This window comes from Daldinia vernicosa (assembly GCF_022497035.1).
Source record: "Daldinia vernicosa strain CBS 139.73 unplaced genomic scaffold F5Y00scaffold_36, whole genome shotgun sequence".
NCBI classification, from domain to species: domain Eukaryota; kingdom Fungi; phylum Ascomycota; class Sordariomycetes; order Xylariales; family Hypoxylaceae; genus Daldinia; species Daldinia vernicosa.
In genome coordinates this window covers 126,322-154,287 of record NW_025953952.1, presented here as the reverse complement: position 1 = coordinate 154,287, position 27,966 = coordinate 126,322, and the positions used below count along the sequence as shown (strand labels likewise).

Genomic DNA, 27,966 nt, shown 5'->3' with positions numbered 1-27,966 from the left:
ATGTATAAATGTTATGAACATATCTCGGGTTAGAACTGCCTGCACTTATTACATCCGTCTCTCCCCTCCCCTATATATTAGGTACGAAATGAGAAAGAAAAAGGTTCTCTACGCATTTCTAGGTCGCCATGGATTCTATCATTGTCAAGATCCTATGGTAGTATTGGAGTCCTAGTGCAGCAAGAGCAGCCGCGGTGATCATTCCGACAAAGGCTGATAGGCTGTAGTAGCTATGGTTTCTTGATAACGCATTCTTTGGCTTCTCCCCGTTGATGATAGGGTGGTGGACGTAGGGTATTCGCACGTTCTTTGGATTGTTGGACTTCTCTTCTAACCAGTCTAGGATAGGAGCTCGGGAGACGACTGGTCCGTATTTGTGGGTTGTGCTGTATACTGCAAAGTTAGTGTAGGGGATGATGTATTTGGCCATGATCTTATCCATTGGGCTGAGCCACGCGCAAAGCCGGGCCCGACGGATAGACATGTCTTGAATCATTGGCTCCTCCTTTTTCCGCTCCTCCTGGTAGTCGGCGAATAGCGCTTCTAAGGCTTTCGTATCGGGTGACCGAGTAGTCTGGAGTAAGCGCCGGAGCTTATTCACGAGAACGACTACGTCGGCCACACCGCTATTATACCCTAATCCGGCATGAGGCTCTAGTTTCCGAATAGCATCACTCACGAGAACGATGCGATTCCAATACCACTTGTCCACACGACCTTCCTCTAGGTTGATCATACCGAAGTTTCCATTCTGTAAACTGAAAATATCGCGCACTGTCACACCGGGAGCGGCATACAGATGTCCCCATTTCTGTATGGCCTGCTGCTTATCCTTTTCGGTATATTTGATGCGTTCTGACGTAGGTTTATCAAACGCTTCGTACACGCCGAACCATGCCTGAGAGTTACCAGTGAGAAGCTGAACCGATACACCTTCTGACGCGCATTCGTGATTGGTATTCTTCGGTAATGTCGGCGGGATAGGTACGCTCCCAAAGACCATCTTAAACGTAGCGAGGTAGGGACTCTTGGGCGTTTCTGATATGCTAGGAGCTGCCCTGCCCTCCTCCATCGCCTGCATGCATTGGCGAACCCTACTGTGGACGCCATCTACGCCCATCACAATAGAGCCCCTTTCCACAGTACCGTCGGCACACTCGACGACCACTCCATCATCTGACACGTTCACTTTGGCGACGTGCTTCTTGACTTTGATCCGTGCTTTCGCACTGTCAGGTAGGCTTTGATATAAGGCTTCAATGAATAGCGGGCGGTGAGTAACCTGGATTCCGTACCCGTGGCTAGATTACGATAGTTGTAAGCTCAGTTTCGTACTTATTACCTTGATTCTGGATTGGCATACTTTTGTTTGATCAACTCTCCGCCGTTCCACTTTAGGAATATGGACTCATCGTCGGCAGACATATTAATTGCATAGTCGATAGGGTTGAGGACGGGCTTTACTACATCTTGGAGATCTAGCTGGTCTAAGATGCGAAATGTCGGCGGCCATAAGCTTAGGAGCGAGCCGAGCTCGGGTGTTAAGTTCTCATGTCGTTCAAGTATAACGAAGTCGATGTCCGTTTTGGATAAGATATGCGCCGTAGTGAGACCTACGAGTCCGCCTCCAACAATTATGATCCGAAACGGGTTTTCTCCAGTAGCCATGTTCAAAACCGATTATCTTTTAAAACCGGTTATTATTCGTACTAGTTACTCCGGGTATAACACAACGACTTGCGACCGATTCGAAGCGTTCTAGAACTAAGACTCTTTTCCAAAAGCTTGCCTAAAATGTATTTTAACGCGGTGAAGGCGACAAGATCCTTGTCGAGCGCACTGAGTTTAGCCGGCGATCAAGTGGATATCGTACGAAAATGGAATACGTACGAAAATGGAAAATGGTGAAGATCGGTTTAACCAACAACCTAACGTATTACATACCTGTTAGGTAGGCAGTTATAATACCTTTATATATAAGTTTTGGTATATAGTATATACATAGGAGGTAGTCTAGTACATATGTATGTCTCTTATTCCTATCGCTCAAGATAATTCGGGTAATCCGGAGTTCAATTACGAGGTTAGGGGTTATTTACCTATTACGCAAGTGTGCATAACATACTGCATATGGAACATACCTTAGGTAGGTTAGGTACCTAAGGCATTAAGTCCTCAGTCCGACTGAAATTACTCCGATGATACTATCGGTCAAGATGGCGTAACGAGTTCAACTTCCCGTGTAAGTGAGACCCCTTGCTTGGGTCGTTGCCCGTTGGCAACAATGTGATGACCTTTGGTCTCCCTTATCTGAAGTTTAACTAACTCCTGAAAGCCACCACGGACGCTGTCGGCTTCGTATCCCTTGGCACGAAGCACGCTAGTCGCTACACGGGAACTGTCGCCATCGTAACAGAGGATCAGAATCCGCTTGTCCTGCAATAATGAAACAGTCTCGCTGTGCGGTGTTCGAAAATACTCGTCTATTTTCAACCACAGCGCTTCGAGTACCGCGGGATCTGAGAATGGACTTGCGGTCAATGAATCCACGAATGGCAAGTTGACGGAACCGGGCAGGCTGAACTCTCCGAAAGCCGCGGGTTGACGGATATCGACAATAACCGCATCATCTTTGAGAGTAACGGCTTCACTCAGCCCATTTTCATTTGTTGCCTCGTGTAGAATACCGGACAACACTTCCTCTTTAGTCGCCACTCTTTTCATTTCCAAAAATTGAGGAAGAACGGTTGTGGCGTCTTTCTCCCATGCTTCGTCGTAACGGTAAAGATCAACTTTGGCAAGTGCCTAATATTCGGATTAGTTTTACTCTTATTTCTCGTCATATTAACCCGTACCTCGTTCTTAATGGGAGGGAAATACTCCGAACCCAACTTATCAAAGTACTCGTTGATATATTGGTAAGGTAGATCACAGCAAAGGAACACACAATGTATTTCCCCGTCCTCGCCCGCATACTTCGATAGCGTTCCTGAGACCTTTTGCTTTTCGATGAACTGGAATAACCCCTTTAGGTTGAAACCTGAAGAAGGGCCGCATACGATGCCTTGACGACACATGTCTAGTGATAAGGAGAAGGAGTCGTGTGAGCCAACTTCCTCGATATGATCGACTGCTGATTTCCAAGGGAACTCTACTGGCGCAAGAAGAGCAAACGAACGAGGACCTGGGACTCTATCACCGGGTGCGGTGCATACTCTGCCAGTTGTTAGTATTTCCGTCACCAAACGAATTGGATTAGATGCGTGCAAACCCTAAACGGAAGACCGATGACTTTGACTCCTTAAAGTACATCCCTAATCCCGTCATAGTGCCTAGAATCTATCAGATAATGGCGGCCATTGCAGCGTTTTCAGTGTAACCTACCAGAAGTACCCATACCAGCACAAATCAAATTAATCTCTGGGAGTTGCCTGAGGATCTGGGGTCCCGTCCATCTAACATGTGCTTTCCAGTTCTATTATCAGTCAGTCTTCGCTAATTATAAGGAATTACAGTATAGATTACATCGTCATTCCCATATTGATTCGGGTTGATGATAGACTCATCATCTTCGGCCATCCTCTCAGCTGCCCTGATCCCTCCACGTCCATCGGTGGGCTCTGGTTGGGATGGGCCACCAAAGAGAGTACTAGGTAGTGCAAGGTTAATCAAAGACGATATTAGGTAGGAGAGCTAGGGGTCAACTTACATATCGAGGTCGAAAAACTGCATTAACCGCAACTTGGCTACGCTAGTCTTATTGCTTAAAAATGCACGAACATCGGAAACGCCGTGGAAAACTCGGGAGACGAGGGACATGGATATTACAGTCGAGCCCGAGCTGTACTCGATGATGGTCTTGGTCTTCCCCGGCACCACGCTCTTCTCTAGGAGGTTTAATGCTAACAGAACGTTAATATTGAAACGTGTACGTGATATCACATCGATGGGCTCACCTGGCATGGCCTTTACATTGTTGGCCGGATGCATCGTCATCATTTTGGCGTATATCCTCACGCCATCACGCCGATAGGGGTTAAGTTGGTCCGGGATCTCCACGAGAGGCAGGGGAGGAGCTGAATCTGGGTCGAAAAAATCCCGGACTGAGTTCGCGCCCTTGTAGACGTTGAGGAAGTTGTTATTCGACATGGTCGATTATCTTAGTTTCTTTCCTATGAAGGTTCATGAGTCGTACTGGGAAGCCAAGAGGTGCAACTGATACGAGGGGCGGGATATATATACCTTAGGTAGGTTATATACCTCCTACCAAGGTAGTAAGTATGCTCGCTACCTGGGCTTTTATTACGGGGCTTTTAGATATGTCGAACTGATGATTCGGGCACAGTTCTGATATTACCTACATAGTCGCATCCACATCTCCAGGAGCGTCACAATCTGTATTCCAGGTTAATTACCTAACGGGATCTTGTTTTGAGCAGATATTCTCCCCTGGTGCATGACGCGGACACGGCAGTCTAGACTATTTCCTTCCTCGGTCGCCAACAAGGTCTCTTAAATAGATTTCTTGGCTCATGGCTCATGAAAGATCGACATGTTGCGAATATGGCCGACATTGACGGAAGGAGGTTTCATAAATGATTAACGTCCGATCTACTTCAGTACGAGCAAATAGACTTTGAAGATCTATACTTAGTGTCCGCATTCCTGGGTAGCTGTTACATAGGTTAAAATATAGCGCCGATCCCTGTACGAGGCACTTTGAGGTCATTTCCAACCAATTAGACCGTCGAACCTACCTAACATAACCCCGGTCACGTCTGTGTGTGTGCATGGCACGGTGGTAAACCTTACTTTAGGTAGTATCAGGGTAGAATTCTATATCCAATAACCTGGGCTAAATGTACATACATAAAACTTAAGTAAACTTTACACGTGAAGCTTTTCGTGATGTGCTTAAATTTTTACAGTCCGCATTTGTAAGCTTGCGTGCTTCGAATACCAAGCTTGAACACCGTCTCTGTATCCTAGCTCTCTTATTCCACCGCCTTTTCGGGTCCTAGAGTGGAAATCCGGGGACTTGGACTCCACCAATTGTTCTCTATTGTTCTATGTTGCTGGTAGACGAGCAACGTTATATCCAACTCACATTTTCTTTTCAACGGCCTCGGCTTTATTGCTTCAACCACCAGCAAGTTTCTACTGACGTATCGGGTTTTCTTCGAATTAGATCGCTCAATGAGGACCCTTTTGTCCTGCTAGTGGATCTCTTTACCTACCTTGTAGATCTCTCAGCCGCCATCAAGGTCTATCATCACGCAGCCCAGCAACCTACATAAGACTAACAAGGATTAAATTCTCCAGCAGACTATATCGTACTAATTCTTCGTCGCCCGTTCACCCAAATGATCCCGTGACAAAATAAATATTCGATCGAGCCGCACTTTGAAGCAAGTTTCCCACAAACTTGAAATTAGTGATGGAGAAGGTTGCAATGGGAGACCGGTCCCAATCCGACGATGTTGCTAATGCCACCATTGGGGGGGATACTACAGTATTCACAGAGTCCAAGGGCGGCTCAGAGAACGATACTGAAGTACGCCATGTTTTCAATGAGCAGACCAATTATGTCCCTAAGAGGACTATCATCACGGTAACTATCCCCAAAGCAGAGACCCCTCTATGATATTTAGGTGTTAACTGGTTCAAGATATTCCTCGCATGTGCCAGTGTCGACTTATTGGCTCTTATGGACCAAACTACATTAGCTGCAAGTTTATACATCATCGCAGACGCGCTCGAGTCGACCGGGCAAGCCTCGTGGATCGCTAGCGGTTATTTTATGTAAGTTTTTATCTTACAATATGTGGATGATATCGGTATGAATTATCAACGTTGATTATGAGGCTAAGTACTTTATCAGAACATCAACTGTAGGACAACTTTTGTATGGACGGCTTTCAGACATCTGGTCTCGCAAAGTTATCCTACTCATCGGCTTAGCTATCTTTTTCTTTGGATCCTTGGCATCATCTCTTTCTCAAACTGTGACTCAGTTGATCGTTTTCCGTTGCTTCACCGGCATCGGTGGAGGTGGGTTGATGACCATAGCCCAGACCATTGTTAGCGATGTGGTGCCGTTGAGAGAAAGAGGAAAATACCAAGGAATCCTGGTACGTAGATTTAGCACCCCTCGTTCCTGGCCTCTCTGTCTAATTATTTTCTTAGGGAGCAGTCGTTGCTATTGCTAATGGAATCGGTCCTGTTATTGGCGGGTCTCTCTCCTCTATCTCGGAAGACTCTTGGCGGTGGATATTCCGTTTGAATTTGCCTCTTACCTTGTTGACCACTTGCTGCGTTGTATTCATTATGCCGCTAAAGAAAGTGGAGGGGGACTGGAAATTGTAAGAGAACGTCATACCCTTCCTAGTGTTGTTGCATGCTAAATGATGCCTTTAGAAAATTGAAGGCTGTTGACTTTCTCGGTATCATCCTTACTCTAGCTGGTGTTACCGTCCTAATGCTGGGATTGACATGGGGTGGCTCTGAATACCCATGGGATTCTGCTGCCGTAATCACTACCTTGATTCTTGGGTTCGTACTATGTGTAGCCTTTGTTCTGTGGCAATGGCGCGGACCACGATATCCTTTAGTCCCCTGTAAGCTCATCTTATCAAGTGACTACTCGTATCTACACGTATCTAACCGTCGATTTAGTACATATATTCAAGTCTAAGATTGTCAATGGCGCGTGCCTCACTATGGCTATCAACGGCTGGAACTTCGTCGTTCAAGTCTATTATGTCCCTACGTTCTATCAGCTCGCCTATGGGTACTCCGCAACCAAGGCTGGCGCTATGCTGCTTCCAATTACGCTCATACAGACGCTTAGCAGCACTTTATCGGGTCTAGTTGTTCACTGGGTCGGGAGGTACCGCGAATCTATCTTGTTTGGATGGGTGTGCTGGGCTATTGGTCTTGGTTTGATGTCAACACTGGACGAAAACTCAGGACTCGGGAAGCAGATAGGGTATTCCATCATTATTGGAGTAGGGGTTGGTAATACACTCCAACCGTAAGTTCCGAGTATCCTTATTCGCGTGAAGTCATTGAAACTAATGCATTATATACAGATCTCTGATAGCCTGTCAAGCTGGAGTCGAGAGGAGAGACATGGCCGTTGTAACGTCTTTTAGAAAGTGAGAACCCTTATTATTATCAGCCGGAACTTTTTCCAACTAACGTCCTCCAGCTTCGTACGAAACCTTGGAGGAACATTAGGTCTTGCTATCTGTGGTACCATACTGTGAGAAATTATTCCCGATACCCCTAACCTTCATGTAACTTGTTCTTTTTTATCTGACCTGGTTCTATAGGAACAACATTCTGGCGAGTTCGATTTCATCGCTAAATATTGACGGCGCCGATGTTAAAAATCTCCTCAACGGCCCACAATCCTACTTGTCGTCTTTGCCTCTTGATGAGGCGTTAAAGATCCGCTCGGTCCTTGTACCTGCATACCGCCAAGGATTCAGAGTGATATTCCTTGTAGGAGCATCTCTGGCTGCTGTTGCATTCGTCCTTGCTTGGTTCATGATGCCACAAGTCGAACTTAGCCGCCCTGATGATGAAAAACTGAAAGAGGAGGGCCGAAGGCAGCAAACGGCAAAGCAGAATGCCCAAACTCCTTAAATATAACTATCGTGATGACGGTCACAGTTATCAACCTTAGGCATACTACAAGAAGACTGCTCAAAACGATAAGACGACGTAAAATCCCCCTTTTTTTATTTGCAGTTCGGCTCATGAGACTTTAGTTTCTACCTAGGTATTTAATCAAATAAGAGTGATATCTTGAAGTTGCCAAAGTCCCTTCCTTTGTCCTTCAACCATGTCTAGATCAATAAGCTCTGGTACCCAACAGCAAGAAACAAACTGATATAGCTTTTTAGACCGACCAACAGGCCGTAGTATGTAAGGCACCGCAGAACCCACGAATACGCAGAGTTTATCTCCAATGTGAACATTCCTGTTTGACCCCGTACTTCCCATTAGACCCGATGCTGTAACGAAAGGCTTGCGGAAGTTACAATAAATTCCCAACTGTGAATTTAAATCTACAATAGCGCGTACTATTAAAGGGCCATCATTCGCCAATGGCGCTCTTCTGTTGCGATTAGTTAGTAGATCGTAGTTTTCGCTCGTCTCGGTCTCATCCCCCGGCAGCTCGTGAAATAGTGCGCACTTCCATGCCTTACGCCGCTGAGCTTTCGTTGTGAATTTTTGGCGTGAACAACCCTGGCACTCCATCTCGTCTTCCCATTCAATAAGTCGTCTATGACAGACTCTAATCGAGTCATTCAAGTTTGCGATTTGAGGTGTACCCGATTTGAAGCTTTTGCCCGTATGTTGGATACTTGGAGTAAAGACGTGTCCTTTGATCGTGACCCGATGTAGATCATCCGAGAAACGCGGTGGGTTTAGCGGTGGTTGTATCCCCTTCAGCTCGTGAATTTGCATGTAGGTCATAAGGCCAGTCGAAAGCTTCGAAGCTGCATCACCCTCTAATTCGGCAGTCCACGTCGATGCCCACGATGGTAAGCCTTCCATAGAATTTGCCACGGCACATAGAGCGTGGGACAGCAAACCTCCCTTGAGTAGAAAAACGGCCAAGTCCCTAAAAATATCTGCAACTGGTTTCGTATAGTCGACTTCGAGCAATTTTTCATTTTGCGCATCGCCTTTCAACAATCCCAGAATTCCATATAACCTATCCCTAGGCTCTTTCTTCTCAAAGAAGCGAGTCTGCCAGAGTAACTCAACCAGCTCAAGGTAGATTGGCCGGCGAGGTGTGTCACGCGACTTGGCAGTGCGAACCCGCATCCAACATCTCTGTATACTATCCACTCTCGACGCGCCGCTCAATCGCCAAATATGAGTGTTTTGACCAATTTGGAGCCTACGTAGAGAGTCTACGGCTTCTAGAACTCGATCCCAATCCATCAATCGGTCTCCGTAAACGACCGTCGCAGACTTTGCCAGCACAATCTCTTGAAGTATCCAAACACGAGTGTACCATGGTTGGAAGAAAAACTTGTGCAGTAATTCTAGCCCGTATAGTGACTTGTCCATTTTAGTCATTATTGTAGCTGCAGCTTCGGGATCTTGGGGATTTGTATCGGCTATTAAGTTCAATAGGTCGATTGTCTTGTCAGAGACACATTCGCCCCGAATGAAGGTATCTGGACCTAACCACACAATGACATGCCCGGCCTGGCTATAGATTTTACCCATTCGACTGACCTCTTGGTTTCGCTCTTGAACGTTGGCTTGATTGATGCATATTGCATCTATCCAAACAAGCCTCTTTCTGTCTCGAAGTCGCAATGCGCGCAGGGCAGCTTCGAGGTTTCTTGTTACTTGGAACGGTTTTTTGTTAAGGGATATAAAAGCTGTGCTAGAAGCGTCGCCCCATACGTATGAGAGAGCTTCGTACTCATGGCTGTCTATATTTTCAATGAAGGGGAAATTCTCAAGAGTGCATTCAATATCTTCGTCTTCCTCTCCTTGGTGGATTGTCACCAGGCGGATTTGAGAGCCATCTGCGGGGAGCGCTTCATAATTATCGATGTTTACTGATTTTTCCATTGTCATATTTGAAGTGTATAGAAAATATTTTGATGACAATGTGCAACGCTGTACTTGTGACAGGGTGGTTATTCAAATCTTAAACCCCGTGCACAGCCTGACAGCCTGACAGCCTGACAGCCTACAAGAATGCCTATTGCTCAGAGGGTGACATTTTCCAACAACCCCTCATTCTTACTCGCAGCATCAAATAAGTAGAGACTTCACAGCCCCTTTTCCGCGGCGTAAATTCGGCTTTCACCCTCCACAGGGAACGACATATATGCTGGAGGTAGAACTTGAGACATTCACAATGGCAACAAAGCAACTCACAAATATATGAGCTTCCTGATGTAGTGTTCGAGAGCGGATGTAAGAGCTTTACTACATCCCGGAGAGTTCGTCAGGGCTTGTATTAATGCTCCAAGTATCTACCTGTGGTACGTTACTTAGTATTTACCTATAGCTATTCGGGTCTAAAAGAATATATGGATCCAATATTCTACAAGATATGAGTGGTCAAAAGTGAGTTAAGCAAGAGAGCTGCACTTTAAGAAAGAAGAAATAACATTCGAGCGACTAATCTATCAAAATAAATAGGGTGAACGTTAGTCTCGGAACTTTACCATCACAGTAGTTATGTTAACTTAAAGATAAGTCTCCCATAGAAATATCGCTACCTAAATTATGCGTAGATGATTCATTCTATTTATAACATGTCTCGAATAACACTATTAGGAGCTTATTAAATCGTATATTATTATTCCTCTCGTGCGATGGATATTATCATCTCTTTTGCTATAGATTGGGTGCCTAAGTTACCTAATGATTAGAATTAATGATCCAAATAAGCTTAGTAGTGACAACTCACCCACGACGCGTTTAGGAAGTACCAATTATATAACAGCGGTTGAGGCCTGAATAGTAAACGCAAAGCACCCATTCGCAGGCTCGTATTTGATGCGTTATTACTTACAACCTGTGATTTATTGCTTGGTATGATATAAGCGATGTATTTGGAAAATGGCCTGACGGCTGCAAAGAGATAAACTTATGTGTAGGTACCTATATAAGGTAGGCATACGAGTAGATGGCCCTTCTTTACCTATTCTGCTTGTTAGTAATTCCCGGACTACCTTTCCAGAACTATCTTTACTTAGTAACCGGAATCAGGGGCTTTATTTAGTTTATATACGAAAGTATTAGGACGAGAAGAACTATATACCTCCTGAGGGATTTATTAGAGTGCCTGTCAGCGAACCTCTAAATTGATCTACTTACCCGCATATAAATGCATTGCACCGTAAGTCGTAAGATAATGATATGCTGGTGATAACCAAGCTTATCCGTCCCCGATTTGCTCGATCTTCATAGGTGAAGGATCAATACGACTTCCCCAGTATGAACTCCGTACCCCGCCTACATCACCTGGGAGATATTGGAGCCAAGAGATAAGATCTTGTTAAGCAATTGATATTAGGGTCGAATATATCTATGGTGCACCCTACTTCATACCTCTCTCTTAGTATTTAGTGAGAGACACTATACTCGTAACCTTCTCTAGATAAAGCATTTTAGGTCCGAATTCGCAAAGCCAGAATGTCAGTCCCTCAGCCAGAAACACCCAGTAGAAGAGTCGTTGGGGACGAGTTACTACCAGTCCTTGCGAAAGCCGGACTAGAAGTCCCCCCTTATCTCTTAGAAGACCACAGTGCATTTATATCTTCGTTGGATGATATAATTGCATCTCTTCCAGATGATAAGAGTATATTGCCTTACCCTGACCTCACCAAGTATCCGCGTACGGATATCCATGTCCCCGAGGACAATGAGCTAGGTGGATGGGCAACTAAGGTAGAGTTTACCGAATCGGCCGTCTAAAGACTCTAATAGGAGAAATAGGTTACTGCGAAATGTATAAACCCTACGAATGACCTGCTCAAGGGCCGCACTATAGCGCTTAAGGATAACATGGCATTCGCGGGAGTTCGGTGTACGAACGGAACGTCCATGGTGGATTGGACTCCCAATATCGACGCAACAGTCGTGACAAGAGTTCTGGACGCTGGAGCTACCATTATCGGTAAAGCTGGTATGATTCTTTGATCTGACCAGGTCCTCATGTTAATTGTGCACGGGGTTAATACGATATAGCATGCGAAAACTCCTGTCTCGAAGGAATGTCGGGGACAGCCGTGACTGGACAGGTCCATAACCCATTCGCAAAGGGATATAGTGCCGGAGGATCTAGTAGTGGATCTGGACGACTCGTCGCGACTGGATCCGTTGATCTCGCCTTTGGTTGCGACCAAGGTGGGAGTATTCGGATCCCTGCTTCATCTTGCGGCATTGTTGGCCTCAAGCCAACTTGGGGCTTAGTACCCTATACTGGTATTCTGAGCTTAGATGCGACTGTTGATCACGTAGGTCCAATGACCAAGAACGTGAGAGATTGCGCTTTATTACTCGAGGCGATTGCGGGACCAGACGGATGGGATGATCGCCAACCACCACTCGGCCTCGAGGGAGATAGATTGAAGTTTGTGGCTCCTGTAGACCAGACACTTGGCAAAGAGCCATCAAAGATGCTTGAAGGCTTTAAGATCGGTGTGCTAAGCGAGGGTTTTGAAGTCCCTGGGCAAGATGATGCCGTCGTGGCATCCGTCAAGTCGGCGATTGAGAAGTTCAAGTCACTTGGAGCGGAAGTCGCTTCGGTTTCGGTGCCGTTACATAGAGAAGCCCCTTCACTTTGGGCATGTGCCTTACCTCTGCCAGGGGGTCGACAGTCCCTCCTTGGCGATATGGATGGGAGAAAGCAGCTATACTTAACGGATCGCGCTGAACTAATAGGCCCAAAGCTAACCCAATCTCAGTTCGACGCCCTAGGACCCGGAGCATCCAACATGTATGTTGGGTACCTGTGGATCCAAGAGAAATACGGCGCGAAGGTGCAGGGGAAGGCTATGAATCTCCTGAAAGCCACCAGCGTAAGATTCCTTTCAAGTATTGCTGGCACATATAGGCTGACCAGTTACACAGGATGCCTACGACAAAGCGCTTGAGGAGTTTGACGTTTTAGTTATGCCAACTCTGCCTTACCCCCCACCGCGTTTGCCGGAGCCCGAATCAAACGAAGGTCCGCGGAACTATTTGGCTCGGACAACAGGATTAATAGCGAATACTTGCCCTTTTAATAGTATGTCAAAACTCCCCTTTTCGCTTGAAATAAAGATCGCTAACGGACATCTCTAAGATTCGGGACATCCTGCTCTTTCACTGCCCGTTGGTTTCGTGCCTGCGCGGGAAGATCCGACTATAAAGCTCCCTACCGCCATCCAAATAGTAGGTCGCAAGTATGCAGATGTAGATTGTCTGAAGGTAGCAGCCGCATGGGAGAAGGAATTTGATTGGAAGGTTCTCTAGGACCAAACGGTTGGCCGTAGCCGAATTCCTTCCTCTTAGACGCGACTATGGTTACCGGCAACTGAAATTTCTAGGACAGGGAGATTATCTCTTCATACTTCTTGTTAGATTAATGGCTCTACTTAGGATCTATAATTGTCTAACCAATAAGTAAATTACACCTAGTTTGAGAATTTCTAGACATCGAAGTCGGGAAATTGCAGCGAGGCGTGCCGCAAATAACTCAATGCCTATCAAAAGTCAAAATGATACTTTCATAGTCAGAGGTTGGCCAACTTAAACTCAGTCCGATATTCATCAATGTTGAGCCAGACCAATTCTGCTCCCAAGTCCCATTGCTCACTGTGTATTTTGCATCTGGATCTAAGCCCTGTAGCTTCAGCGGCGGTGGTAGTGGTTTCAGGGCCGATCGGATCTGAAAAGCGAATAGCACAGCGGAGTCATGCTCAGGAGAGACGAACATAGCTGCAGGCCAATTGGACTGATCTGGGAGTGCTAAGCGGTAGAAGTCGCCGTTAATCACGGTAGGGTTAATTCTCTGCTGTGTAGATATCAGTTTGGGGATCGTATCGAGTTCCTCTTGAGTAAGCGTGGAAGGATCTAGCTCGAAACCGAATGACCCGCACATCGAGGCCACAGCTGCTCGAAAGGCTAAAGGAGTAGTACGGCCGGTTTGATGATTCGGGACAGCACTGACGTGACAACCCATTGCCGAGGGCGGATAGGGGTACGATGTGCCAAATTGGATGTAAAGACGCTCTAAACCATCTGTATCATCGCTCGTCCAGCTCTGTGGCCAGTAGTGAAGTAAACCAGCGTCGAACCTGGCTCCGCCTGACGCGCATCCTTCCCACAAGACCTCTGGGTGCGCAGTCGTGAGATTGTCAATAACACGATATAACCCCAACATATTAGCGTGGTTTGCGGAAGGAGACGACATCTCATGAATACCACGGTTATTGTCCCACTTGATATACTTTATAGGAGCAGAATCGAGTATACTTTCGATTACCGTAATAATATAATCTTGGACCTCTTGAAGGCCAAGGTTTAGAACAAGTTGATTCCTTTGAAGTGTGCGGTTATGGTTTCCCGCATGCATGCACCATTCAGGATGCCGTTTATACAGATCAGAATCGGGACTGACCATTTCCGGCTCAACCCATAGCCCAAGCTTCACATGTTCTGAGGTGTTCTGGACAAGTATATTATCCACTTGTTCGACGTAGGGTCCGAGACCATCAGGGAACTTAGCTGGGTCAGGAGTCCAATCACCCAAACCGAGACTATCATTATTTCGGGGATAATCAGTACCGAACCACCCATCATCGTTAACAAACAGACTACAGCCAAGGTCAGCAGCCTCTTTGGCTAATTTGACCATCGAAGACTGATTAAAATCAAAACCAAGACCCTCCCAAGAGTTCAGTAGTGGTGGGCGAGTCTCGAATGTGTAGTTCGAGCGAGATAAATGGTTTCTATAAAGCGAATGGAAAGATCGGGACATTCCTCCTAACCCTTGTTCTGAGTAGACAGAAACGACCTCGGGGGAAGTAAATACCTCCCCTGGCGCTACAGGCCACGAGAGGTGCAGCGGGTTCAAACCAAGGAGAACTCTGACCCAGCCTGTCGACCAGCGTTCGACGTCGGCGGAGAATGAGCCTGTATAAACCAATGAATAACCGGTCACCGGACCGAAAGACTCGGTAGTGCTCGGAGAAGCCAGGGCAAGAAATGGGTTGTGGAAGTGAGACGAGTACCCCGCAGACGAGCGGAAACTGACAGAATCGTTAGTTGATTAGGACTAGTTATTGGGAAAAGATCTCAGGGGTTACCCAATGCAAAGGAAGATAAAAACTACAGAAGATGTCCAGCTTACCCTTGTTCTCCATAGGTAACCGAGCGTCTATTAATGCGAGCCTCTGCCGCCCAGTCACCATATAGATCAATCATCTCTAATTCTTCGTTCGGCATATCTATGCTCCAGCTACTAGCTCGAAGCACCGTTACATCCCGGCTTCCATTATTCGTAATCCTAAAGCTACGGGTAACAGCGTTGTACCTAGGAAAGATGGAGTAGTACAGGTCCGCAGAGATATCGGAGTAGTTGTCGTATAAGTGTATAATGAGTGTTGATACATCCCCTTCGCTGCCGTAAGTGGCTGGTAAGCCGGGGAGAGACGGTTTTCCTGGGTTAATATCATACCCCGTATACGAAAATGCCGATACGGTGTCCCCGTCGGAGTGCTGAATATGGATTGCTGGCACTCGGAAATCGCCACGACCAAGATCGGGAAACTCGCGCCGACGGTACGTGTATGCAGTTCCCCATCCAGATACCACTCCGTTAAAGTCGGGAACCGTCTCGGCCGCATAGGCGCCCCAGTGATCATGAATCAAATCCAACGTCAACGGATCAACGTGGAATTGATAGGAGACATTGGAGGAAGATAGAGAAAATGAACGACCGTCATCACCCACGGAAATCCCTATGAGCTAGGTAGTTAGTGAGCTATTGCAATTGTTCAATTAAGAGGTAATGATAAACCATCCCTTACAATTCGCGTTATCTTGACACAACGCCAATAAGGGGAATAGGGACCCTACCACGTTCGTGGCTAAGGGGGTTTGAATTCTCATATTGTATGGCTCCGTTGTTAAAGAAGTAGGGGAATCAAACGCACAAAGGCATCGTTTTTAATCCGCCTAGCTAGGCACATATTTATTATTTCTCTTTGCGATCCTTCGGGAGGAATCATTCCACTCCAACTCCGATCCGTGCCGGTAGATACGTCATCTGCAGCCAAAGATTCTTATCCTTGTCGTGTCTAGCTTTCAGCTCGGCTTCGGTACATCTGACATCGAGAGCAAGTAGCTGCTAAATTAAGAAGTGAAGTTTTTTTTTTTTAAAAAAAAAAATAGAGAGGTACAATGCCGTAAAGCAATAGCTATCGTATGTACGACTGATTGTTAGTATAAAGAATGCCCACTTTAAATCTTGAAAGTCTGTCGTAAGGAATGTGGAGGATGTGGAGGTAAAGAGACAAAGAGGCGGGGAGGCACTTCGCGAGCGGAGCTTGTGGTGTTGTAGGTGTTGTAGGTGTTGTAGCATTCATGCGGCCTTAGCTTTAGCTCTTCCTAGCTACTCCGCATGGCCATCCTACCTTAGTCGCCATCTCGAGGATTATAAAAAAGGAGACATGCGGGGAGCGGGTAGATAATAAGATCCGAGTAAGACTATGACACATATGTTGCCCATAACATACCATTTAGTAAATGGCCTATGAAGTTCTGATCCGAATACGCGTCCCCGAAGTGACCTAGGGATGTGTAAAAGGAGTTAAGTCTCTTCATTGATAGATAGTATCACGGTAACCTTCGCGCGGGGGTTTGCATCGAAGTTGTACCATTCGTCAAACCACTCCCACTTCTCTGGTAAGTCGGAGACGATAACATTGTATTTTTTTTTTTCAATAGTTAGGACGCCGAGCTGTGGCTCCGGATGATCAGTAAAGACGGCACCGATGAGTTCTCCGTACCACGGTTCTCTCGTCATCCCAGCTGCGGCACAGTGAACCCCTACGAACCCTCCCCCGGCTCTCACGTAGCTTTGCAATCCGGCTAATTGTTCATCGTTGAGAAGGTCACCGCTAGTCTGCAAGAATATGACGACTGCGTATCGGGATAGGTTTTGGACGCTGATGAGAGATGCATCTTCCGAGGAGTCTACGGTGGACGCATTAGATGTGACGCCAAGACGTCGGATGCCCTCAATGCCCGCAGGAATTGATTCGTGTCGATAGCCAGCCGTTTTACTAAAGAGGAACAGGGCAAGCTGAGTAAACGCCATGAAAAGGTACAATTCTAACTGCGTCAAATGCTGAAAATAAGAAAATAAAGGACGTTGAAATAAAAAGAAATCATGTTTATCCTAGCAAGTTAGGCGTGATCTTCTCTTGGTGTCATTAACTTAAACCACGGTCTGACCGTATGAGTCATGACGCGATACTATTGAGAATACTATTGAGCAGTCAACATGGGCCATTTGCTTAACATTCTTAAGAGTTACTTATAAAGCCCATAGACTTGACCATCCGTTGGATCGTCTCTTAGCTATGTCTCCATGCGTGCCTAAGGTACGACACACCCAATCATGGCGGAAGAGAACAAACCAACTCCTACATCTATTATGTTATCTGAACCCCATGTGGTTGAACTGGACGACTCTTACTATGACGAAGAAAACGACCCCGAGATAATAGATCCGCAACAGCCTAGTCACGAAGGTTACAGAGAAGGCAATCATATCTTTCGATTTTCGCGGCTCGATGACTTAGTTCAAAGCCATACTGCTGCGTGCGCAGCTGCGATTAGACGTACTAGACCGTATAACGATTGTCATTCTCGTGAGCTGCACAACGAGCGCCAGAGAGCTATATGGCAGCAGATAAGAACTCAAGCCGAAGCTGATGAGAATATACCCAGAGCGCTGTTCTCGCCTCCACGGACTTACATCGAAGTGCGAGTATCAGAATGGCCTATCTCAAGTCATTACTGTTGTCCCTGCGACATTGCGGAAACAAACTGCGAAGTCATTGAGATCCGAGCGCCGAAGGATTCAGGGGATGGTATCACGAAGGATATATTCATTCAGCAAGTTAGCGATGCGATGTACGGCCGAGCCGCAGATGCAGGAGAAAACAACGAAGGCATCAAATACTGGATAGGTGGTGAAGATGATAGGCCGGTTATTGAGCAATTTGATTATATGATACAGGGCGGGAATTCTGGTGAGGTTCACATCATGGGACACATCTTTGCGTTGACGAAGGGTATTTCGCCAAAGGCGCAGTACGAAAAGGCTAGTTAATAGGTACCCTAGGTATTCAAGTACACGGCCAGGGATGGGAAATGATGGGAAATGATGGGAAATGATGGGAAACGTGGGGAACACGCGCCCTGCCTTGTAAAGATGCATAATTCGCGTACATACAGAGACATGGACATACGGAGACATGGGCAGGTTATTGGAAAGTTACAGCAACTTGAAGCGACTTGGTGAAAGGGTTATGTCAACTTTTGAAAGTTGATTTATTCGGTTACTCGTAGTGTACGTGCGCGTGGAGGTGGCTATGACCAACATGAGACGAGACAGCTGTGGGCGACTAAGGTACGAGGAATAAATGATGTTAATAGAAACAACAACAACGACGACGACGACGACAAGAAAAAAAAAAGGAAAATAAATTGTAGCTACAAGGCAAGTTTTATGATAATGCATTAAAAAGCTACACTAACTGACCGCGTCATACTGTCTGGACTGTTTGAGCGTTCCGGATTCTACTGCCCAAATACCTGTTATTGTTCTTATAAGAGATGATTATTATCTCCGAATATGTGGAGAGAAGTTGGCCGCAGCTTGTTTCTCCACCAAACGAGACAAGATATAAGAGACTCAAGGGGTTTTGTATTTCGGTTTCGTCAAACTCCGAGAAGACAAAGCAACCTCGTTAGATGCCCATTAGATGCCGTCGTTTTAGTGCGATAGAAGGGGGCATTCAAGGTAACTCGTCTCGACTACGGGACGTTTCAAGGGGTTCAGCAAGGGGTCAGGACCAGGGGCGAGAACCCCCCCACCCACACGCAACGGCAGTGGAACGACCTCCTGTTAGATGCTGTTAGATGATGTGCTTCTAGGTATATATCCGTATAAGATGAGACGACTCTGGAAAGGATGAATTTCTTGTTCTGATCTACGATTTTCCCGTTCATCTCCCGTTCATCTTCGTCATTTTCGTGTACTCAGCCGGTCTGCTTCGATTCTTTGGGTAATTAATTGTTTTCTTACAGCGTTCCGTTTCTCATTCATTATAACTATATAGTATTATTCTTCGTCTTCTAGTTCTGTGAACACCATGTTTTCCCTTAGACAGATCATTACTACCTCGGCCATTCTGGCAGTGGCTCACGGTCAAGGTGTTATTATCAAAGCCCAAGGAACGAAAGGATCGCCGGCGAGTCTCGGCTTACAAGGTATGTTTTCTAGAGTCGTGTCTATTCCTAGTGCACATTTACTAATACCCATTCAAGTTAATGCCAACGACACTAGTGACGCCAACTTCATATCGCAAACCGAGATCGTGACAAACTTGGTGAACCAATGCGGGAGGACTCTGCAAGCCGGCAATGTCGATGTGGGCGCTAATACCGAGGATGCTCTGGCAGCAAACCAAGTCACCCAGGTGACCAAGGGCAGCAAGGTGAATATCACAATTCGCCAAGTTAACGAGACCGGTGCTGGTCCTTATACTTGCGATTTTGACCCGACGGGCAACACGGCCGGAGCCACAGGCCAGCTCAATGTTACCACAACCGAAAGCAAGGCCAATGCAAATGGAGAAATCACTCTCCAGGTGACCATGCCCAACGACTTGGCATGCATCGGAGGTAAGTTTATACCAAATCCAGAGCGATCCCAAATAGTATGATTAATGAGTTGTTCTCTCTTAGCATCGACTGGTGACGTTTGTACTATACGATGCCGTAATGCGAACGAATTCGGCGGGTGTGTCGCAGTGCAGCAAACCGACACTACGCCCGCTGAAAATACGCCTGGGACTATCGAAGCATTCCAGTCGTTAGAGGGCATCACCACTCAGATCCAACAGAACGTCGCTGATCTTCCAGCGGCCGTCAAGGCGCTCTCGGAATCTGGAGACTCTGACGCGGAGATCGGTACAGCAATCGTAGACGGAATCCAAGCCGCGGACCCGTCGACCAACGGACTTGCACAGGACCAAGCTAATGCTGGCAATACCGCTAACACTGGTAACACTGGCAACAACAATAACAACAACAACAACAATGGTAATGGTAAAGCCAATGGTAACGGCAACAACCGGGGTGGTAACGGTAATAACCGTAACGGTAATGCCAATGGCAATGCCAACACCAACGCCAACGCCAACGGTAATGCCAACGGTAACACCAATGCTAACACCAATGGTAACGCCGCTAATGGCAATGCCAATGGTAACGCCGCTAATGGCAATGCCAACGGTAACGCCGCCAATGGCAATGCCAACGGCAACAACGGCGGAGGAAGAGGCGGTCGCAACAACAACAATAACAACAACCGGCGACGCTCAGTCGTGCGCCGCCGCAGATCAGCATAGACGATCATATTTTAGGCCGCAGAAGATAATGTAACCTACTCTGCTCGGTTCGGTGCGTGGTTTCGGGTGTATCATGGAACTTAGGACGACCAATGAATGACGTACATTGATTGAAAACAATAATCCCACTTGTGTAAATAGCAATATTCATAGACTAAAAGCTCCCGGGTGAGCTCCGTTATATTTGTTTGATCTATTTTCGACATTAACACCAGCCGATTTTCCAAGATGGGATGAGATGATATGAGAGGCATGCCGCGGAGCGCCCACCTGATATATGCCCAAGTTCCAGGGTATATTAACAGCATGTCAAACTATCCTAGGCGTGTCAAACGGCTGAGGATTGTGAAACTAGATTGTGATTGGACGATTTCCCTGAACAAATCCAAAAGTGAGCTTTGTGCTAAACATTGCTGCTCTGCTAAACACTTCAGCTAGAGTTTACGCCAGGGTCCCCAGGGTAATCAAGATGCTTGAGCGCTTCATAAACACTTTATATCCTCTCATCGAGGAACGTTCGCCGCTACCGGTCCTATATATACCCGGGGCGTTCATGGTACTAGTATTCGGCTATGCAATAGGACCCGACCCAATCCGGACAACTACCATCAGCTTATTGCTGGTCCTCTTCGCTCTCCGGAGGCCATGCTACACCGTTGGTAACACGGCGCAGGACTACGGTCTTTCCGGCTGGTTCATCGTTTTCGTACTATTATTCCTAGACTTCAGTGCTACGAACCCACGCTGGGTAGGTCGAAGAGATGAATCCTCGTCGAGAAAAGATAACGAGAGTATTACACGACGTGACCCCGAGACGTGGCCCCAACGCCTCGCGTGGGCGCTCCGCCTAGCTACGACCCTACGTGGCATTGGATGGGACTGGGAAGTCAAAAGCGTCCCGAGGCATTTAGAGGCAGATTTTTCACGCTTAAAATTCGTGGGGAAGAGGATGCTGGATCTCGCCTTGCATACTTTGGTAAAGTTAATATCCCTCTACATCATCGGGTTCTGCGGGGCGATCCAGCAGGACGCACCATCATCATCACCGTGGATGGGTTGGCTTCTCAGAGTAGTTGAAAACTGGTGTGGCGCAATATGGTCCTGGAATACGGTCGGTGTTGGGTACGTGGCCATATCAGCAATTGCCGTCCTCCTGGGTATGTCTGAGCCCTGGGAGTGGCCGCCAATATTGAATTCAGTGGCGACGGCTACGAGTGTGAGGAGGACGTGGAGGTAAGTGGTTCGACCGACTGTGCGCAAAACCAATAACGATGGATGTTAATGCTAAGCCCAAATAGTGTCGCGTATCATCAAATCTTGCGTAGGGTGAGTAGACAATCAAAAATCGTGTTATGTGTAATATAATCCAGATTGGATAACTGACATCGGTTTCCCTATAGACCGTACAGCAACCCGGTATCAGACTCGCACGACTCCTTGGTTTTAAGAAAGGCTCTATCCCTTCTCGCTATATTCAACTTTACTTAGCATTCTACATTAGCTTTTGTATTCACTGGTGGCAGCAGTATGTGATTACACGTGGGGATAAGGGTGAGTTTGCCTTCTTCATGATGCAACCCTTAGTTATTACTCTTGAGGATTCCGTTCAATGGGTTTGGAGAAATGCTATAAACCCTAAACGAAAGCAGGATCTTCTCTGGTTTGAGATTGCTGTCGGCTATGCGTGGACGTTTACGGCTTTCGCTTTCACCCTAACGCCTTTCGTAAAGGGGATGGTAGCAACGGGAATTATTGGCGGCAGCCCGGAGGATGCTATAGCGATGTTACTTGGGCAGCGACACGGTGCCAAATATTTACAATATTGGCATTAGGTTGACCGTGTGTCATACCGAGTAATATTGGGCAAAGCGTTGAAGCCAGTAAGTACCCTTACTACTTGTGATGAGGTGGAGCAAGAAGCATGGAAACTATTCCGTTGCTCCGTAAGGAACTCTAAGCTCCCTAGGTACCTAGTTACGGAAACCTACGGTTACCTATACACACTGACATTTATAGGAACTATTTATAGTTGAATAACACAGTATAAGTCTTACACTCTTGAGATAATTTGGGCCAGTTGTGATGTGGCGCTATGTCAAAACTGGAATGTCCGACAGGTTAAAGCAATCAAACTTGAACCAGGCAACTGATTCGAGTATCGGAAGTTGGATTTGTTAGGAATATCTGGTCTGTTTCCACTTATAAGCGTCCGTTATAGCTAATTTACAGAAATATATATTATTACTTGTCTCCCGCTTACAACTTTAGATTATACGAACGATTCAACATCGACTCATTTACATTGTCAAGAGGTACATATGCATAGCATAAACTGCAGTCACTGATGTATAACCTAGGTAGCGTTAGGTGAGACAGAAACACGAGAACGTAATGATAAACACCCCCTATCAGCACACCAAAAACATCTTTGATGAGCGAGCGATATTAGGAAGACTGAGCGTCGATGGACTGGTGAATATTGTACCTCAAAACAGCATCATACCACCTTCCATGCAGGTATTTAACAAGGATTTATTAACCCGATGACATCTAGGCTGCCCTATAATTAAATCCTATCTCCTAACTCTATTATTATGATCTAGAACGGCCATTCCGCTTGGCTGATCGGATATGTAATAGCCTACTATGTCTGCCAAGCATTCAACGCGCACTAGGGTTATGATCCTCACTGCGAATAGAGCCTTAGTGGTATACAGAGCTGGAGATAGTTCCTAAAAATATTATGACCTTCATTGGGTATGGAAGCTTTAAAAGAACTTCAGAAGTCAACTTGTGTTGTTGCCTGCGGCTCACCCATATCTCAGACAGTGCACATAAACACTTCTGATTATTTTCAGAAAAGTTCAACTAATACCAATCAAATCAACAATGTCGATCACATTAGAACCTCCAACGACGAAACGAAAGAGATCTTTAATAAGATCTTTGATGGTTTCAATTATATTCGCAGCTATCATCTATCTAGTTTGGTTCGTACTTCTCGGTAAACAGGTTACCACATGGATAAAGAGCGGTAAATTATGGTTGCTCTTTGAATTCAAACGACCATATGCCCTTACCGAGAGTCTATTACTATTAAGCTCGACGTTTAGCTTAGTAGTATCTATATTGATAGAAACTCTTCGTCTATTCTTCACGAGGAATCCGTCGAAATGTGTAAGGATTTATCAAAATAGCTTACGGAATCTAGGTACCTACCTACGCAGCAATGCTAACCAAATGGCAATACAGACAAGAACGTGTCTTAGATACACATTAATGGCAATACTCTCCTTGAATGCCATATTCGCCTTCATTACATTTACATACGCGTCAGCGAGCGCTGGGATATTTAACAAAATATGTACCAGTATCGGCTCCGGGAATCCGAATGATCATACCGGGCAAAACGAAACTGATTTGTCGGCATGGGGTCATAGTAGCCGCACTGACGTCTATTCACATTCCGACGCATTTCTGTGTGGGCGGCGAGTAGTTTCCTGCTGGCTTGGCCTCTTAATCTCCCTTTTCTCTGTGGTACTCATGATTTCGGCGTGGCTAGATTTCCGGGAGCAGGATCGACAAGAGTCAGTAACTACATCATCCAGTGAAGAATCACTCAGCGAGAAGGGACTTATCGCATTCGAGTAGATGCTAGGGACGTTATCCATGCCGTATATTTTAGCTTTCGAGATATTTCACATGGAACAGTTGACGGATAGACTACTGAATAATACCTACATTACATACCTGGGTAGTCAAGAGGGTTTTCTTAGAAGAATGATAGAGGACTGGCATGAAGGGCTGGTGTCACTGCAATAGTAATATATTGGGAGTATTCGAAAATTAACTTGGAGATGAGGGCTGGACTTTGTAAATAATAATAATATTTTACGCAGCTACTCCGCTGGACCGTCACTCCCCGGCATACTCCAAGTCTTCCAACTAACGGCTAGGACTACCCATCGGACTATCGAAGTCGAACGAAGAGGCAGGGCTTGGATTAAGCGTATCCTAACATACACATTCACTTCGTTAACGCAGCTACCCCGGCGGTAGGGAACCAACTTACAGTGATGGCGACCGCGACCTCTTGAGGAAACCGGCTCAACAGCTCCTCAAGCTTTAGGAGACGGACGCTGATATTCTCCACGACTAAGACCAATCTCTTCTGGCGATCGACCTCCTTTTCGCGCGATAACTTCTCAGCCCTCATTCGCGTCGCATTTTTCATCCCCTGCAACACCCGTTGAAGATCACGCTGAGCGTTAATTACCACATTCTTTCAATGTTTCATTAGTATCTACATCACAGGAGGGAGCGGCTATCTCGAACGTACCGGACGAGCTCCAGGATTAGAGCGCATGGCAGACTCAACAGCCGAAACAATATGCCGATACCTTGTGGGCATCGGGACGCAATACTTGCGGGCAGCAAAGCACCGAGCGCACTTTGCGGAGACATCTACTTTCAGTTAGCAGGAACCACACAACGACAGCAACGGAACCTACTTGGTGGCTCGAGGCACGAGGGATGCTCGGACCCGGGCTTCCAAATAGACAGCTCGTAACAACAATGCTGACAACATACTGCCCGTCGGACCGCATTAGACGCGCCTGAGGGCGCAGCGCCATCGCGGGCCGGTCGGTTTCTACTTGTGAGAACAGAGGTAGCCATTATCTCGAAAAAGGAGAGAGTATATTGTGGGAGTAAAAGGGATAAGGAGTTACTGCAAAAGGAGGGAGTAAAAAGAGGAGGGAAGCCTCCCCTATATAGCAAGTTCGATAAGTCAAGTCAGGTCAGGTATAAGCTTATAGGGCTTACCTGGTTATAATACGTACATCGTTAATATACGTACTTGTCACACAAATAAAAAATATTTACGATCTACCCAAGCCAGGTCAGGTCAGGTCCAGGTCAGGTCAAGCTATTAATTGACTCATCGAACTCGCTACCCCTATATGCTCAATAGGTTATGACTTATCAAATCGGCGATGCAACGCTTATGCGTGCGATCGGGCGGCCTAACGTCACCGAGCACTTACAGGTGAAGATAATAAGACGCAGCGTGAATAACCTCACCTAAATATATAGGAGAAATATAGGAGGAATTCACAGCGGCAGCCTTGTCATAACTGCCTCGCTTAAAACGCAGGCTGCATACTGATTACGAAAGCCACGCACCTTTAACCACGCGGCGATAAAAACTTGGCAGGTGGTTGATACAGTAATAATAGAAAGGGACGACGTTTGAATACAGTGCTAGGGACTTTTACATGTGCAAGACTTTTGGCCCGGACCTTCGTAGGTGTGGCTTTATAAGGGCTCCCAGGTCAATCCCACGATACGGCTAGGTTAACCTCATTTTTTATTATATTTAACCTAACTCGGATAAAGTTAAGTCTTTACAGTTATTTGGCTTAACATAGCTCATCGAACTCGCTGGAATAGGTATGAGATTCTTTTAGAATGTAATGCAGAAAATCTATCACGTGCCTGCTTGTCATCATTGTCTTGTGTCTATGACGCTTGGAATATTGTGTCTAAGGGGGTACTCGAAGCTGCCCACGGTCCTTCTTATCCAGTGGTCTCATATGTAGAAACGATACATGTTCCTAGGTCACCTATGTTAAGTTTGGGACATTAAGTTACCAAGCCACTTCGATCTTCCTTGGAAAGATCACGTTAATAGCCATCATATCCCCGAAATGCGGAGAACGAACCAACAGTTAACTACACCAAATCTCCCAATCTCGAAGCTAAGGTATTGTTTATCCATCAACTAACATGATCCTCACTTGACGACATAAATTTCGCGGCTAAGAAATCATCCCTCAGTAGGAAGTAGGAAGTAAGATTTATGAGAACTTCATGAAACCGATATACTTGAATACAAAATGGTGACATCTAAGAGGATTGTCTGGATTCTTTACAGAATGGTACGCAAGGGATTTGTATCCTTTTGTTTCAGTAGTCTTGTTTGAAGTTGTGGCTGACAACTCGGATAGGGCGGCTTAAACAAGCACGATTAGTGGTCTACGTTAGCTTTTGCCTCGTCATCAACGCCGTGCCAGAAGCTAGGCCTATAGCATGTATCGTCCTTGATTAGCTTTAGGCACGCAGTTAGGCCATGTCGTCGTCTTGGCCCTGATCCTCGACATCATGACTTCATCAGGTCTTTGTTTTGGTTAACGACCCCGCGATGTTCGCCGTCAATGGTTGCGGAGAGAGCTTCTTTAAATGGAGGAGGCCACACCCCGAACATCCCTCCTCTTCCAACATGTACCTCCTGGGCAGTTAACCATCGAGCAATATTCGTGACACCGGCTGCGTATCACATTCAGTGTAGCTTTCTCATCTTTCTCGCCGTCAGTTAGCTACCATGCAGTATAAGACGGCCCTTCTCTTGGCGTTTGCCTCTCTGGCCGCCGCTCAGACACCCAGCTTGAGTAACGCTCTGGGTTCTCAAAACTCGACGCTGTCGTCTCTGAATGGTATGATGATACACCTCCCCTAGCACTTAGATTTATGGCTCATATTAGATAGCTCTTCTTGTATCCAACTCCGAATTTTCCGATTCCCTAAACGAGTTGCAGAACGTCACCATTCTGGCCCCTAGCAACGATGCTTGGAGTGCTCTGACTAGCAACCCTGAAACTTCCTTACTACTCACCAACTCCGATTATCTGCAGGCTTTTCTGAGTTACCATGTCCTCAATGGCACATACTACAACGATAGTTTTAATGACGAACCAGTCTTCATCCCCACGTTGCTGACCAACGAGTCATACACCAACGTTACCGGTGGTCAGGTTGTTGAGGCCCGGCTTTACGATAATAACGTGACCTTCTTCAGTGCCATGAAGGAGAATGCCACCATCATCACCCCTGTAAGTACGTCGCTTGGATAGGGAAAGGAGAACCCCAACTTATGATCTCGTAGAATGTGAACTTCACTGGCGGTACAATTCACATTATAAATAGTTTCCTCGTTATTCCCCAGAATGTAACGGAGACTCTATCCAACGCAAACCTCACTGCCGCTGAGGGTGCTGTCGACATGGCCAATCTGACTGACTCGGTGGTTGACACTCCTAACATTACCATCTTCGCCCCGAATAACGACGCCTTTAACGCCATTGGAAGCATCATTAGCAACATGACTTCGGACCAGTTGACTAACATTATCGGCTACCATGTCATCAACGGCTCCGTCAACTATAGCTCAGAAATGCAAAATACGACGCTTACTGCCGCCAACGGACAGAACATCACCATCACCGTGGTGAACGGTACTGTATATGCTAACTCGGCAAAAATCACGGTTCCCGATATCTTGCTGGAGAATGGCGTCGTCCACGTAGTCGACCAGTATGCCCCCTCCCATAGCGCAGCCACACACTTAGTATATCTTGCTAACACACGAACCAGAGTCTTAAACCCAAACAACACGTCTGCGGCCCCCGACACAACAGCTACGTCAGCTACACCTGCGTTCACCGACGCCAGCACCGCACCTGAAGGTGTACCTTTCACTAGTGGCGTTACAACCCCTACTACCACTTTCCCCGCCGCCACATCAGCAGGCGGTCCGGCAGAGACAACTACTTCAGAAGCCGCAGCTATGCCCATGAAGACTGGTGCTGTTGGCGCTGCTGCTCTCTTTGGCGGTGCAGCCATTATCGTAAACTTGTGAGGAATATTGGTTGTGCTTAACTGAGAATAAAAAGGAAGGCAAATGACAATAACGAATAAGCGAAGGAAATTATGAGGGGTATCCGTG

The 27,966-nt window shown here is 46.4% G+C and overlaps 11 protein-coding genes across 11 annotated transcripts; 6 read left to right on the top strand and 5 right to left on the bottom strand.

The window, feature by feature from the left end:
- Nucleotides 1-118: 118 nt before the first annotated feature.
- On the bottom strand, nt 119-1,668 carry F5Y00DRAFT_263784 (putative monooxygenase; the record flags this gene model as incomplete). Its single annotated transcript, XM_048011558.1, has 2 exons — nt 119-1,301; nt 1,364-1,668. 2 exons carry the CDS (start codon nt 1,666-1,668, stop codon nt 119-121), a joined length of 1,488 nt encoding a protein of 495 aa, XP_047863134.1.
- Nucleotides 1,669-2,042: 374 nt separating this feature from the next.
- On the bottom strand, nt 2,043-4,343 carry F5Y00DRAFT_122926 (tryptophan synthase beta subunit-like PLP-dependent enzyme). Its single transcript, XM_048004082.1, has 7 exons — nt 3,957-4,343; nt 3,710-3,902; nt 3,526-3,649; nt 3,385-3,475; nt 3,272-3,332; nt 2,856-3,216; nt 2,043-2,805 (listed from the first exon to the last, which is right to left on the bottom strand). The coding sequence occupies exons 1-7, from the start codon at nt 4,147-4,149 to the stop codon at nt 2,212-2,214; spliced, it is 1,617 nt and encodes a 538-aa protein (XP_047863133.1). The 5' UTR covers nt 4,150-4,343; the 3' UTR covers nt 2,043-2,211.
- A 506-nt stretch (nt 4,344-4,849) lies between these two features.
- Nucleotides 4,850-7,817, top strand: F5Y00DRAFT_241967 (MFS general substrate transporter). Its single transcript, XM_048008434.1, has 10 exons — nt 4,850-5,264; nt 5,323-5,611; nt 5,669-5,802; nt 5,882-6,131; nt 6,187-6,362; nt 6,418-6,617; nt 6,676-7,033; nt 7,092-7,157; nt 7,211-7,264; nt 7,335-7,817. The coding sequence occupies exons 2-10, from the start codon at nt 5,438-5,440 to the stop codon at nt 7,648-7,650; spliced, it is 1,728 nt and encodes a 575-aa protein (XP_047863132.1). The 5' UTR covers nt 4,850-5,264; nt 5,323-5,437; the 3' UTR covers nt 7,651-7,817.
- F5Y00DRAFT_271321 (heterokaryon incompatibility protein-domain-containing protein) lies at nt 7,367-9,612 on the bottom strand (the record flags this gene model as incomplete). Its single annotated transcript, XM_048012778.1, has 1 exon — nt 7,367-9,612. One exon carries the CDS (start codon nt 9,610-9,612, stop codon nt 7,795-7,797), a length of 1,818 nt encoding a protein of 605 aa, XP_047863131.1. The 3' UTR covers nt 7,367-7,794.
- Nucleotides 9,613-11,137: 1,525 nt separating this feature from the next.
- F5Y00DRAFT_271318 (putative amidase) lies at nt 11,138-13,008 on the top strand (the record flags this gene model as incomplete). Its single annotated transcript, XM_048012777.1, has 5 exons — nt 11,138-11,439; nt 11,488-11,677; nt 11,740-12,572; nt 12,625-12,781; nt 12,839-13,008. The coding sequence occupies exons 1-5, from the start codon at nt 11,185-11,187 to the stop codon at nt 13,006-13,008; spliced, it is 1,605 nt and encodes a 534-aa protein (XP_047863130.1). The 5' UTR covers nt 11,138-11,184.
- An 87-nt stretch (nt 13,009-13,095) lies between these two features.
- F5Y00DRAFT_241965 (glycoside hydrolase family 36 protein) lies at nt 13,096-15,928 on the bottom strand. The gene is made up of 3 exons (XM_048008433.1): nt 15,567-15,928; nt 14,888-15,497; nt 13,096-14,786 (listed from the first exon to the last, which is right to left on the bottom strand). Exons 1-3 carry the CDS (start codon nt 15,646-15,648, stop codon nt 13,232-13,234), a joined length of 2,247 nt encoding a protein of 748 aa, XP_047863129.1. The 5' UTR covers nt 15,649-15,928; the 3' UTR covers nt 13,096-13,231.
- A 306-nt stretch (nt 15,929-16,234) lies between these two features.
- F5Y00DRAFT_122767 (ThuA-like domain-containing protein) lies at nt 16,235-16,984 on the bottom strand. Its single transcript, XM_048004081.1, has one exon. The coding sequence runs from the start codon at nt 16,856-16,858 to the stop codon at nt 16,349-16,351; it is 510 nt and encodes a 169-aa protein (XP_047863128.1). The 5' UTR covers nt 16,859-16,984; the 3' UTR covers nt 16,235-16,348.
- Nucleotides 16,985-16,995: 11 nt separating this feature from the next.
- Nucleotides 16,996-18,480, top strand: F5Y00DRAFT_122765 (uncharacterized protein). The gene has a single exon (XM_048004080.1). The coding sequence runs from the start codon at nt 17,162-17,164 to the stop codon at nt 17,876-17,878; it is 717 nt and encodes a 238-aa protein (XP_047863127.1). The 5' UTR covers nt 16,996-17,161; the 3' UTR covers nt 17,879-18,480.
- A 270-nt stretch (nt 18,481-18,750) lies between these two features.
- Nucleotides 18,751-20,223, top strand: F5Y00DRAFT_122751 (uncharacterized protein). The gene is made up of 3 exons (XM_048004079.1): nt 18,751-19,041; nt 19,099-19,455; nt 19,519-20,223. The coding sequence occupies exons 1-3, from the start codon at nt 18,924-18,926 to the stop codon at nt 20,181-20,183; spliced, it is 1,140 nt and encodes a 379-aa protein (XP_047863126.1). The 5' UTR covers nt 18,751-18,923; the 3' UTR covers nt 20,184-20,223.
- A 429-nt stretch (nt 20,224-20,652) lies between these two features.
- F5Y00DRAFT_271315 (uncharacterized protein) lies at nt 20,653-22,017 on the top strand (the record flags this gene model as incomplete). The annotated part of the gene is made up of 3 exons (XM_048012776.1): nt 20,653-21,416; nt 21,482-21,509; nt 21,584-22,017. The coding sequence occupies 3 exons, from the start codon at nt 20,653-20,655 to the stop codon at nt 22,013-22,015; spliced, it is 1,224 nt and encodes a 407-aa protein (XP_047863125.1).
- Nucleotides 22,018-26,565: 4,548 nt separating this feature from the next.
- F5Y00DRAFT_271308 (FAS1 domain-containing protein) lies at nt 26,566-27,879 on the top strand (the record flags this gene model as incomplete). Its single annotated transcript, XM_048012775.1, has 4 exons — nt 26,566-26,677; nt 26,730-27,073; nt 27,127-27,554; nt 27,615-27,879. 4 exons carry the CDS (start codon nt 26,566-26,568, stop codon nt 27,877-27,879), a joined length of 1,149 nt encoding a protein of 382 aa, XP_047863124.1.
- Between the last annotated feature and the right edge of the window lie 87 nt (nt 27,880-27,966).

Bases quoted from the DNA above. Each gene is read 5' to 3' on its own strand.
- F5Y00DRAFT_241965 (XM_048008433.1), bottom strand. From the start codon at position 15,648: ATGAGAATTCAAACCCCCTTAGCCACGAACGTGGTAGGGTCCCTATTC. The intron at 15,498-15,566 runs GTAAGGGATGGT...CCTAGCTCATAG, and splicing joins GTGTCAAGATAACGCGAATT to GGATTTCCGTGGGTGATGAC. The intron at 14,787-14,887 runs GTAAGCTGGACA...CGATTCTGTCAG, and splicing joins GTTACCTATGGAGAACAAGG to TTTCCGCTCGTCTGCGGGGT.
- F5Y00DRAFT_122751 (XM_048004079.1), top strand. From the start codon at position 18,924: ATGTTTTCCCTTAGACAGATCATTACTACCTCGGCCATTCTGGCAGTG. The intron at 19,042-19,098 runs GTATGTTTTCTA...TACCCATTCAAG, and splicing joins GGCGAGTCTCGGCTTACAAG to TTAATGCCAACGACACTAGT. The intron at 19,456-19,518 runs GTAAGTTTATAC...GTTCTCTCTTAG, and splicing joins CGACTTGGCATGCATCGGAG to CATCGACTGGTGACGTTTGT.
- F5Y00DRAFT_122767 (XM_048004081.1), bottom strand. From the start codon at position 16,858: ATGGCGTTTACTCAGCTTGCCCTGTTCCTCTTTAGTAAAACGGCTGGC.
- F5Y00DRAFT_122765 (XM_048004080.1), top strand. From the start codon at position 17,162: ATGGCGGAAGAGAACAAACCAACTCCTACATCTATTATGTTATCTGAA.
- F5Y00DRAFT_122926 (XM_048004082.1), bottom strand. From the start codon at position 4,149: ATGTCGAATAACAACTTCCTCAACGTCTACAAGGGCGCGAACTCAGTC. The intron at 3,650-3,709 runs GTAAGTTGACCC...TGCACTACCTAG, and splicing joins CAGTTTTTCGACCTCGATAT to TACTCTCTTTGGTGGCCCAT. The intron at 3,476-3,525 runs GTAATCTATACT...GACTGATAATAG, and splicing joins ATCAATATGGGAATGACGAT to AACTGGAAAGCACATGTTAG.
- F5Y00DRAFT_241967 (XM_048008434.1), top strand. From the start codon at position 5,438: ATGGAGAAGGTTGCAATGGGAGACCGGTCCCAATCCGACGATGTTGCT. The intron at 5,803-5,881 runs GTAAGTTTTTAT...GTACTTTATCAG, and splicing joins ATCGCTAGCGGTTATTTTAT to AACATCAACTGTAGGACAAC. The intron at 7,158-7,210 runs GTGAGAACCCTT...AACGTCCTCCAG, and splicing joins GTTGTAACGTCTTTTAGAAA to CTTCGTACGAAACCTTGGAG.